The 13,244-nt window shown below is 42.3% G+C and overlaps 1 protein-coding gene across 1 annotated transcript in view; it reads left to right on the top strand.

The window, feature by feature from the left end:
• Positions 1 to 7,957, top strand: part of LOC137422874 (ephrin type-A receptor 5) — a 224,919-nt gene extending 216,962 nt beyond the window's left edge. The window contains exon 18 of the mRNA XM_068109498.2: positions 5,513 to 7,957. Within this exon, the coding sequence (XP_067965599.2) occupies positions 5,513 to 5,627 (115 nt within the window). The 3' untranslated portion in view covers positions 5,628 to 7,957. The remainder of the gene's footprint in view (positions 1 to 5,512) is intronic.
• Positions 7,958 to 13,244: the final 5,287 nt, after the last annotated feature.

Below are 13,244 nucleotides of genomic sequence, written 5' to 3' on the forward strand. Positions count from 1 at the left end.
GTTGTTGTTTATTGTGTTCGTTCATGATGTTTATTGTGAACCTTGAGTCGTCTGGGATGGAGATATGAAATCTCAACCTCCGAGGGCAAATCATGGCCATGTTAGTCCAGGTTAGCCATGTTAGTCCAGGTTAGCCATGTTAGTCCAGGTTAGCCATGCTAGTCCAGGTTAGCCATGCTAGTCCAGGTTAGCCATGTTAGTCCAGGTTATGACTCCCTAGAGTCCGAGTAAAACTGCCCGACACTTGGACTTGTTCACCACGACGTGTAAACAAGCACTTTGTTGTGTGTTTCAAGTGTCCGCTGACCTTACTTCAAGTCGGGGCCTCTAAACGTTATAATGATATTTATTAAAAAGACTTTTCGGAAAATAAATTTTCACGCACTTATGCTGATAGAAGAGGTATTCTTATAATTTGTTTATTTGTCACCGACACGGACAACTTACCATTTGTGACACCTTACACTTACACTTATTTGTTAACATCTGCCTTAACCTTTTGTGACATTTTCAAAAAGCATAAGGAATCAGGATTTTTCAAACACCTTTGTGTAATGCATGATACTTGTTATGCCGCGTGTTAACGTTTATCCACTCACTGTACATTGTACGTACGTTAACTAAAGAATTACTGTTTTCTATTTTTTGTAAAAGCTGTTTTTTTGTGCCTTTGTAAATAAATAAAACAAATAAACAAAAATAAACTCCAGAAACGATGTTGTGATATTGTCTCTTCTGCTCCATCCTGATTTTCATCATCTAACCCTGCTTTGCACTCATTATTGGTGCATGCTCACCATTTGCACTCATTATTGGTGCATGCTCACCATTTGCACTCATTATTGGTGCATGCTCACCATTTGCACTCATTATTGTTGCATGCTCACAATTTGCACTCATTATTGGTGCATGCTCACCATTTGCACTCATTATTGTTGCATGCTCACCATTTGCACTCATTATTGTTGCATGCTCACCATTTGCACTCATTATTGGTGCATGCTCACCATTTGCCTTCATCATTGGTGCATGCTCACCATTTGCACTCATTATTGGTGCATGCTCACCATTTGCCTTCATCATTGGTGCATGCTCACCATTTGACTTCATCATTGTTGCATGCTCACCATTTGCACTCATTATTGTTGCATGCTCACCATTTGCACTCATTATTGGTGTATGCTCACCACTTGCCTTCATCATTGGTGCATGCTCACCATTTGCACTCATTATTGGTGCATGCTCACCATTTGCCTTCATCATTGGTGCATGCTCACCATTTGCCTTCATCATTGGTGCATGCTCACAATTTGCACTCATTATTGGTGCATGCTCACAATTTGCACTCATTGTTGGTGCATGCTCACAATTTGACTTCATCATTGTTGCATGCTCACCATTTGCACTCATTATTGTTGCATGCTCCCCATTTGCACTCATTATTGTTGCATGCTCACAATTTGCACTCATTATTGGTGCATGCTCACAATTTGCACTCATTATTGGTGCATGCTCACAATTTGCCTTCATCATTGGTGCATGCTCACAATTTGCACTCATTATTGTTGCATGCTCACCATTTGCACTCATTATTGTTGCATGCTTACCATTTGCACTCAATATTGTTGCATGCTCACAATTTGCACTCATTATTGATGCATGCTCACAATTTGCACTCATTATTGTTGCATGCTCCCCATTTGTACTCATTATTGTTGCATGCTCACAATTTGCACTCATTATTGATGCATGCTCAGAATTTGCACTCATTATTGTTGCATGCTCCCCATTTGCACTCATTATTGTTGCATGCTCCCCATTTGCACTCATTATTGTTGCATGCTCACAATTTGCACTCATTATTGGTGCATGCTCACAATTTGCACTCATTATTGGTGCATGCTCACAATTTGCCTTCATCCTTGGTGCATGCTCACAATTTGCACTCATTATTGTTGCATGCTCACCATTTGCACTCATTATTGTTGCATGCTCACCATTTGCACTCATTATTGTTGCATGCTCACTAGGCATGCTCACCGGGCCATTCCTGGGAAGATGAAGCATGACCAGTGTCAGATCTTTACATAAACGACTCAAACAACGCAAAGAGTAAAAAACCAAACCATAAACAAAATGAACGGTCTGGTTTGAAAGTTTTCTTGCGAGGTAAGAGACTTTGTTCTGAACATCCATTCAGCTGAGATTCCTGTCGACAGAATCAAAACAGCACTTTAGATCTGCAGACTATGTTTGTTCACGGAAGCAGACACTAAAGCAGAGTGCTCGGTACTGTGAAGTGCTTTTTGACCTCGAGATCAGGTGGCCTAACAATCCAATACAAAAAGTATTCCCAAGACGTGTTCTCTTCGTATTCACATCTCCGACCGAGTGTCCTCTCGTTCTCTCGTACTTTGACATCACGAAACGTGCTCCTTGGTGAATTGTCCACATGCACAGCAGCTTTTGAGTGTGGTCGGTGTCTCTTGATGCAAATAGTGAACAAAACCAATGGAGTATTACAGAGGAAGCAAATGTCCCTCTGAGGAGGTATCAGCATGCACCTCTTTCTCCTGCAACTCTCGTCCCACCTTTCCTCCTTTCTTGCTGCATGTTGCATTTCCTCCCATTTCTGCTTCCCATGAATCCCCTTTCAGCCTGACATGTTAATGTGATGGAAGCACCGTTGTAATTCAGAATATGCATCTAGTTGCATTTGTTTGGAATTTTTTTTGTTTTGCGTTCATAAGTGTTATTATATGAAGTTTTATTACTTTCAAATGAGCAATGTAAATACAGCAATAAAAATATTTCATAGATTTTATATATTTTATTTTTTTGTATACTGAATCGAGGCTCGTGAAAGAGCTGACATTTACTTCACAAACAAATCAACGAGACAAACAAAACATATAAAAAGAGGGAGCGGAAGACAAGAGAAGGGGAAGCACACAAACACTTGAGAGCACACAACATTTGAGAGCAGGGAGATGTGTGGGAGGGAGAGGGCTTGGGGGGAGGAGGCGTGGGAAGGGGGGGGGGGGGGTTGGAGAAGTATAAAACACAAGGACACCAAGGACTTCCAGGACAGAATTTGGTATTTCAAAAAGTGGAATTGGGGTGAAATTAGCGGGGATAGAAAAGATCAAGGTTTTGGATGGGGGAAGATAAGAGATGGTGGTGAACAGCTGTTTTAAAGACCTGGAGGGTGGAGTGGGATTGAAGAGAGTAAGGGAGTTTGTTCCAGAGGCGGGAGAAAAGAGGAATGAAGGAGTGAAGGTGAGCAGAGAGTCTTGATTTTGGCAGTTTAACCATAAGAGGGTTGCAGGCAGAACTTGTGCGACCTGAAGGAATATTTGCGGGACAGAGCCCAGAGAGAGCTGGGGGGGCAAGGCCAGAGAGGAGTCGGTAGAAGACGGAAAGACCACCAACCTGCCTGTGGTGAGTGAGTGAAAGGCCCTTGGAGTTAGCTTCATCGCGGGAGATTCCAATGATTCTGAACGCTTTGGTTTCAACAGCGTGAAGACGAGCTAGGTGTGAGGCAGGAGCACCAGACCAGAGGGGAGAGCAGTATTCCATAGAACTGCGGATGAAAGCCTTGTATGTGCTGAAGAGCTCAGGTGTGCCAAGGAAGGACTTTGCACGACGGAGGATGCCCAGTCGGCGACTGGCTTTGGAGGCCAGATTTGAAATGTGGTTTTCCCAGGTAAAGATCATGGCAGATAGTGAGACCCAAAAGCTTGAGTGACAGAACTTCTTGGAGAGGATTATACAGAAAGTGGATGGGAGGGTTGTCCAGTCGGTCTTTTCGGAGAGACATCGTAAGAGTGTGAGATTTGTCAGGATTGAAAGACATGTTTCACTTGTTTGCCCAGTCTGTGATTTTGTCCAGGTCTGCAGAGAGTGAGGAGGCTGCAGACTGCCTATCTGAGGGATGAATAATGCAGCGACAGAGAGTAGAGTCATCAGCAAAGAGATAGAGAGGATTTTCAAGAGAGTCAGAGAGATCATTGATGAAGACCAGAAAAAGCACAGGGCCCAGAATACTGCCTTGGGGAACTCCAGCCTGAACAGGAAGAGGAGATGAGAGAAACCCATTCAGGGCCACACTTTGACTACGACTAGAGAGGAAGTCCGCCAGCCATGCGTGGAGATTTCCATGGATACCAAAAGAGGAGAGTTTGGTGAGCAAAGCGGGGTGCCAGACCGTATCGAAGGCACGTGAAATGTCAAGGGAGACAGCTCTAATTTCCTGTTTGGCGTTGAGGACCTCCATCCATTGTTGAGAAAGCAGAAGCAGCATGTCCAGAGTACAGTGACCAGGTCTGAAACCAAATTGATGATCAGAGATCAAGCCATTGGAGAAGAGGAAAGATTTCATATCTGAAGCAATGATGGATTCCATGACTTTGCTGATAATTGTGAGAAGGCTGATTGGTCTGTAGTTGCTGGGATCTGTTTTTGCACCTTTTTTGTGCAAAGCTGTGATGTTGGAAGATTTCCAAGCAGATGGCAGATGACCTTGAGCAAAAGAGAGGGTGAAGAGAACAGAGAGAGGGAGTTAAAGAGCCGAAGAACAGGATTTTAGGACCCGTGGGCTGATGCCGTCATGTCCAGTTGCAGAATCAGAGTCGAGGGTTGACAGAAACTTTTCCACCTTGTCAGGAGGAAAGGACACAGAGTCCAGGAGCAGCTGGGTACGACTGGGTACGGTGGGTACAGAGAGGGATGGATTTGGGACACAAGATTTAGAGGCAAACACAGAGTTGAGGCATTCAGCTTTTTCACGTGCGGAGTCAGCCGTGTGGCCGTTTGAGGTGAGGGAGGGGATGGAGGGGGAACAAACACCAGAAACAGATTTGACCAGACACCACCAGGATTTCGAAGAGGGAGACAGATAAGAGAGTTCTGTCCTGAGAACGGAGAGATATAGTTTCCTGGCTCTCCTGAGGGTGGACACACAGTTGTTTCGGGCTTTGTGAAAGGCAATGAGATTTCCTTCCGTTGGATTTGCTTTCCAGGAGGCGAAAGCAAGTTGTTTCTTGGCAATAGCCTCACCACAAGAAATCCGTGTACCATGGACGGGAGGAAGGGTATGACAACTGAAGATTACCTTTCAGCACTAAATACTATCATTTAAATAATAATTTATATATAAATTATAAATAAAATAATAAATAATAATTTAATAAATAAAAATAAAAATAATTGAATAATTATTAAATAATAATTTAAATATAAATTATTAATTTTTTTTTAATATTTAAATATAATTTATTATATTTAATAATATTTTATTTCTAATATCATTTGTTTAAGAAGATAAGGAAACACCGATGTCGAGTCTATCATCAAAACTTGGAAGTTTCAGTGTATTTAAGTTGCTGCGAACACCGATGGGGGGGGGGGGGGGGGGGGAATACAAATACAGGTATAAAGCCCCATAAACCAATATATATAATCCCATAAATACACCATGCTTGTGGTTGTGCTCATTGTCCCTTTCCTGCAGGGATATCCGGAGGATCGGTGTCAACCTGGTGGGCCACCAGAAGAAGATCATGAATAGTGTGCAGACCATGAGGGCACAGCTGGCGCACGCGGGCACTACAGGTGTCAAGGTGTGAGTGCAAGATCCGTCGACGCTTCGTCTGCTCAATCCTTCCGGCTCCTCTATGTTGACGTGTTTTACCAAATGCAGAATGTGGGTTGTGGGAAAGGGAGTGTCGGGTTTGGTGCCTGAAACCGGTGGTCATTCCTCGAATTTGTTCCTGAGACCATACTCATTTCGAAACCAATCCGAGCTCACCTGGCCCATCTGAATCGTCAGCCAACCTGAGAAGCCCTCTCAGGTGTTTGACTCCACCGCAATTGAAGCGTCACCTTGTAGCTCCTGGATGCTGTGAACGCCCCAAGTTGGTCAAACGGGCTGATGAATCCTGCAGGTGACTGTTCGATTGCTGTAATCTTTTCCCTTCCTCTTCAGGCCTTTTGGAGGCCTATTTCCGCATCACTCAGTGTCATGTCATCAGTTTGTCATTCTAAAGTAATTTTGATAATTGGCATCGCCAGACCGACTTGCATACTACTTTAAAAATAGAGAAGTCTTTCTAAACACGAACAAGCAGATTGAGTCACAAAATATAAGGAAAAAAAAAGACTATAATCTAAAATTGTTTATGTTGATGCATCAGTTGTATTGCCATTTGATATTCCTTGGGTCATTTGGGTCCCGATTGTTTGTGCTGCCTCCAGAGCATCAGCTTGTTTCCTGTGAATGACACAAACTATCATGTATCTGAGAGAGTGCCGGCAAGTGTTAGCTCGGGAGTCTGCTTCACACCGAGTATTCCTTGAAAATTGTTACCCGAGCTTAGCTAGGGGACGTACCGTCACGTGGTGCTCGGAAAACTGGACTTACACTTGTCGTGGTTTGTCCATTGTTTGGATATTCCCATCATGTTTCGAGGATGATATCTTAGGTGTTTATGGGATTGGATCATTCCTTAAATATTGAGTTGTTTAAAAAGAAATGGCGACACAATAGAGAAAACAGTCTCCAACTTTAAAGGAACTAGCAACGGTACCCGCCCTATGGGCGGGGCTTCAATTGGGGGGCGGGGCTTTAATTGGGAGGCCCAAATGAAAAAGCTAAATATCAGAAATGGAATTTTTATTTTAAACGATTTATATAAACCCGTTAAATCATATCACACGCAAATCATCAAAATCTAAACAGTATTTGTAGAATTTCGATAAAAGCCACATCACAGTTCGTATCGGTAAATATTATTCCATCGTGTTTGGAAAAACTGGAAAATTTGGAAACTGGAAAATTGGAAAAATTTGGAAAACAATTTCGCCTATTTTACTCCAGGGAGTCCCAGGATCACCCAAAATATCGTTGCGATCGATTCATCCGTTTTTGCGGTACCTGGGAACAGACGGACAGACATTTGGTGAATTATAGTAAGATGTGCAGGTAATGTAAAAATTCTACAACGTGTTTGCAAATGCTTCATGCAGAGGATCACTTGGTTACCTGAGAAGTGCAATAGAAACACATCGGTACGAAAAAAAGGTAACTCTCCATCTCCTGAAGGCATTTACATAAATGTGAGATGTATATTCCCTCGACTTGTTTCCTTGTCCCACTCATTCCCAGTATGGAATGTGTCGTACAGTTTGGACTTCTCTTTACAATTCCCATCGCCTTCACCTGGTGTCTCATAGGCCATTGCGCAATAACAAGTTTCACATTTATCACCTTGAATGAGGTACAGACCTAAGGTAGGGCACTTACCTTTGAGCCGTCTCGTCTGGGTTCCATTTCTGATGCGACTGTAAACTTCCGGATTGGTGCTTCCCAGGTAGGGCATCGTATGACAAAGTGTGCCCCATCCCTCAGGTGTGCATTAAACCGGGTGCTGGCATCGGCTGGTCGACCTTAAACATCCCGCGGGTGTCTTTCGCGAAGACTATGCGAGTTATCGTGTAAGGTGGGAATAACTCGGACAGTTAAATAATATTAGTAGTGATTGACAAAGCATTTTGACACTTGATGAAATGATAACTGCATTCCTGAGTTATCCACAAATCATTACCTGTCTTGGCTTTACGCAACGATTCTGGCCATTTCTTGCTGCAAGATATTCCGCAGGTAAAGAAATTGTCTTGCGATTGTGAAAAGCTCCTGCTTGGGTCAATCTCCGGCGCAGGTATGCCATTTCCTTGGCTGTCTCTTGCTGTGAGGAAAAGAGGAAAAGCACAGCACCTGGAATATGAGGTGTGGACGCGACATCCTCGGCGTCAAAAAATTAAACTCTCAAACTGAGTTTCAATCAAGTGATATCACACCTGCTTATGACAATGATAGCATCTTCCATTGTTGGGATGGAGATAACCTGCTGGGCATCTCTTTATTTTGCACCTCAGCAAATGTGATGGTGGAATTACTCTTGTGTTGTAGTTTAGTGGGGGTAGGGAGGGTTGAGGTTGTGGGGGGGGGGGGGGGGGGGGGAGTCCAAGGCACAGCATTAAAATAATTGGATTGCTGACGTCACGTGATCTTTCTGTATGTAATAGCCTGTTTTAGGTGACGTTTATTTCGATACAGTTTGTGATTTTGTACATTATATTCCTTCGGTATTCTGCAGGGCGTTTTAATTTATTTGTCCAAATAATATTGTATGTATTGTGTAAGAAGGCGATGAGGTTTTTATAATCGAAGAAATGTATATTTTTTTGCACATTAAATGTGTGTCGAATAACAATTCTACGTGAGCTGTGTCTGTCTGATCGATGAGCTTTCCCAATAACTTGAACAACAAAGCCTGATCGGTGTTCCCAGGTGAGCACTTTCCTCTTGATGCTCTTTTCATTTGTCCTTTGCTTCCTGTAATTTTCTCATCCTGCGTGTAACCGATGTTCAAGCTCCTCCATCACCATTACATCACTGCAGCAAATAGTGAGTGCTTTGGTTTAAAGATTCACATGTAAAAACACATCACTGCAGCAAATAGTGAGTGCTTTGGTTTAAAGATTCACATGTAAAAACACATCACTGCAGCAAATAGTGAGTGCTTTGGTTTAAAGATTCACATGTAAAAACACATCACTGCAGCAAATAGTGAGTGCTTTGGTTTAAAGATTCACATGTAAAAACACATCACTGCAGCAAATAGTGAGTGCTTTGGTTTAAAGATTCACATGTAAAAACACATCACTGCAGCAAATAGTGAGTGCTTTGGTTTAAAGATTTACATGTAAAACACATCACTGCAGCAAATAGTGAGTGTGTTGGTTTAAAGATTCACATGTAAAAACACATCACTGCAGCAAATAGTGAGTGCTTTGGTTTAAAGATTCACATGTAAAAACACATCACTGCAGCAAATAGTGAGTGCTTTGGTTTAAAGATTTACATGTAAAACACATCACTGCAGCAAATAGTGAGTGTGTTGGTTTAAAGATTCACATGTAAAAACACATCACTGCAGCAAATAGTGAGTGCTTTGGTTTAAAGATTAACATGTAAAACACATCACTGCAGCAAATAGTGAGTGCTTTGGTTTAAATATTAACATGTAAAAACACATCACTGCAGCAAATAGTGAGTGCTTTGGTTTAAAGATTAACATATAAAACACATCACTGCAGCAAATAGTGAGTGTGTTGGTTTAAAGATTCACATGTAAAAACACATCACTGCAGCAAATAGTGAGTGCTTTGGTTTAAAGATTAACATGTAAAACACATCACTGCAGCAAATAGTGAGTGCTTTGGTTTAAATATTAACATATAAAACACATCACTGCAGCAAATAGTGAGTGCTTTGGTTTAAAGATTAACATATAAAACACATCACTGCAGCAAATAGTGAGTGTGTTGGTTTAAAGATTCACATGTAAAAACACATCACTGCAGCAAATAGTGAGTGCTTTGGTTTAAAGATTAACATGTAAAACACATCACTGCAGCAAATAGTGAGTGCTTTGGTTTAAAGATTAACATGTAAAACACATCACTGCAGCAAATAGTGAGTGCTTTGGTTTAAAGATTAACATGTAAAACACATCACTGCAGCAAATAGTGAATGCTTTGGTTTAAAGATTCACATGTAAAAACACATCACTGCAGCAAATAGTGAGTGCTTTGGTTTAAATATTAACATATAAAACACATCACTGCAGCAACTTGTGAGTGCTTTGGTTTAAATATTAACATATAAAACACATCACTGCAGCAACTTGTGAGTGCTTTGGTTTAAATATTAACATATAAAACACATCACTGCAGCAAATAGTGAGTGCTTTGGTTTAAAGATTCACATGTAAAAACACATCACTGCAGCAAATAGTGAGTGCTTTGGTTTAAAGATTCACATGTAAAACACATCACTGCAGCAAATAGTGAGTGCTTTGGTTTAAAGATTCACATGTAAAACACATCACTGCAGCAAATAGTGAGTGCTTTGGTTTAAAGATTCACATGTAAAACACATCACTGCAGCAACTAGTGAATGCTTTGGTTTAAAGATTCACATGTAAAACACATCACTGCAGCAACTAGTGAATGCTTTGGTTTAAAGATTCACATGTAAAACACATCACTGCAGCAACTAGTGAATGCTTTGGTTTAAAGATTCACATGTAAAAACACATCACTGCAGCAACTAGTGAGTGCTTTGGTTTAAAGATTTACATGTAAAACACATCACTGCAGCAAATAGTGAGTGCTTTGGTTTAAATATTCACATGTAAAACACATCACTGCAGCAAATAGTGAGTGCTTTGGTTTAAAGATTCACATGTAAAAACACATCACTGCAGCAACTAGTGAGTGCTTTGGTTTAAAGATTTACATGTAAAACACATCACTGCAGCAAATAGTGAGTGCTTTGGTTTAAAGATTCACATGTAAAAACACATCACTGCAGCAACTAGTGAGTGCTTTGGTTTAAAGATTTACATGTAAAACACATCACTGCAGCAACTAGTGAGTGCTTTGGTTTAAATATTAACATATAAAACACATCACTGCAGCAAATAGTGAGTGCTTTGGTTTAAAGATTAACATATAAAACACATCACTGCAGCAAATAGTGAGTGCTTTGGTTTAAATATTAACATATAAAACACATCACTGCAGCAAATAGTGAGTGCTTTGGTTTAAAGATTAACATATAAAACACATCACTGCAGCAAATAGTGAATGCTTTGGTTTAAATATTAACATATAAAACACATCACTGCAGCAAATAGTAAGTGCTTTGGTTTAAAGATTAACATATAAAACACATCACTGCAGCAAATAGTGAGTGCTTTGGTTTAAAGATTAACATGTAAAAACACATCACTGCAGCAAATAGTGAATGCTTTGATTTAAAGATTCACATATAAAACACATCACTGCAGCAAATAGTGAGTGCTTTGGTTTAAATATTAACATATAAAACAAATCACTGCAGCAAATAGTGAGTGCTTTGGTTTAAATATTAACATATAAAACACATCACTGCAGCAAATAGTGAATGCTTTGGTTTAAATATTAACATATTGTTACGGTCCGCGGATTAGATGTTATTTTACCGAGCGGAGGTATAACTGCGGCCGAACAGTTGTTCCCCGACTAAACCCGATTCACCCAAACGTTGGCCGTATCGCGCCACAGATACTCAATCTGGAAAACTGTAAAGCGACCGAATGCAAAGAGGAAGAAGAAGACGTACAGAAGAGTAACGGGGTTTATTATGTACACGTAAGCAAAAAGGAGCAGTCACGATTATGTACAGGGACATGAGACGCAGGTGACACAGTGCAAATTATTAACTTATCTAACAGGCTTACTTAATACCCAGGACAGAACAAACGAAGACACGGACTCACGCGGGGAATGATGATAGGAATTGGCTGGAAGGAGAGGAAAGTCCACTGGGTCTGGCAGCACGATTCACACGTTCTGCAGCCGCCGTTCCTTCGCGGCCCTGCTCCGAACTGCAGTCCAGGCCCCTAAGCGGCTGGCGAGCGTTGTTGCTGCTGCTGCTGTACACGCTGCCGCTGGCGAGCAAGGTGACGAATCGCAGGCTTTTGCGCTTCCCTGGATGACCTCTGCTGTTGGACCTCACAACTCAGCTCTGCTCTGACGACCCAGCTCTTTCCTTTGCACCTCACCATGCAGCTCAGCTCAGCCTTGGACCTTTTTGCAACTCTCTTGGACTCATCTCTCGTCTCTTGCAAAAGCTCATCTGCTTGGGGAACGCCCTCTGGCGGGTTATATAGGCCCTGCCCCTCAACCTTTGCGAACCTCCCCCAAACGCTCTTCCTCCGCCCTCTCAAACCAAACCCCTCGTGCTCGGTTGGTTGTTCGGGGCTGGCTCACTCCTCCCCTCTACGACGAGGTGGAGACACGCCCTTCTTCTCCGACCCTGCCTCGTGGTCATTGGTGGTTGAAGAAAACCCCCCAAAATGCAGTTGGCCATTGAAATGAAATGAAAGGGGATCTACTCTTATTTCACTTGGTGCAATGGAGTATTTAAATTAATGGGAGACACAGCCTTACCCTAAGACACATAATAAGGAAATAAACTACTGAACAGGGGTATTATCGGGTCCTGCAATGTGGTGTTTCATGGAATAACTACCGAGACGCCCTTTGACCTTTACACTACGGACGTATTTACAAGGGTCATGACATTTACAAAGGGTGATTTTTACAACAATTTACACTACAACAACAACAAAAAAAAAACATTCTCTTATCCACAACACTGCACCCTCCTCCTCTTAGGCACGTTCCAGGCCTACAACTTAAATTTAGTGTGACACGTAGGTGTAGTTCCCTCTACTTTTAACCTGACCCTGAGTGCGACAGTTTTAAAACATAAATAAATGTGTCCCGCTGCTCCATTGCACCCTGCCTAACAGACTTACGCCCACAGTTAACCGAATTGCGGAATGGTCTTCAAACTACACACTGACGGTGGGGAGCATTATTTACAATTGACGCTACTTTTATTTACAAAACTTAACCCAGGACCTGTAATTGTTCTTTCTGGGGGGGGGAGACAGTCTGCTCTGCATCAATGCACCATGAAAGCACCCAAAATGCACCAACACACCCTCAAGCACCAATCGGTGCAGTCACCATTGTTCAATGAAAATAAAAACAACAACCCCTAACCCTGCAGGTGATCTCTTGCTCTTCGGCTCCCTCTGCTGGCTATTATTATTTCTTCCAGTTGTTGTCATTTTCTTTGCTGGCGGCCTATTTGTGATAATAAAATGCACCTAACGTGTCCGTTTTATTTTTCTTTATTTATGGCCCACAGGGCCGACAATGTGTGGTTCACCTGTGGGGCATCGGTGCCTTGTGGCCAAGGTCCGCCAGCAAGATTTCGGGCCCTCATGGCCGGTTCCAGCAGAGGGGCCATGCCCCAACCCATGGGGTCCATCAGTGGTGCTCGGCCACAGACATGTGGTCCATAATGTGGTGCATCGATGCAGACAGCTGGTTCTGGGAATTTCGGGCGCACAATGGCCGACTCACGCACGCTCCCCTCGGCGCCTAATGGCGCACAGGTCATGTGGGAGACAAAAGGGGGAAAACAAATGAGCGAGGGGTAAGGTCACAAGGGTACACATCAAACAAGGCAATGCAAGGCGAAATGCATACGGAGGGCGAAGTGAGAAAGCTCGTCCCTACCGTACGTCACCCCCCTGTCACCTACACTACCCTTGCCCTTA

This window comes from Myxine glutinosa, chromosome 3 (assembly GCF_964187855.1).
Source record: "Myxine glutinosa chromosome 3, kmMyxGlut1.1, whole genome shotgun sequence".
Lineage (NCBI taxonomy): Eukaryota > Metazoa > Chordata > Myxini > Myxiniformes > Myxinidae > Myxine > Myxine glutinosa.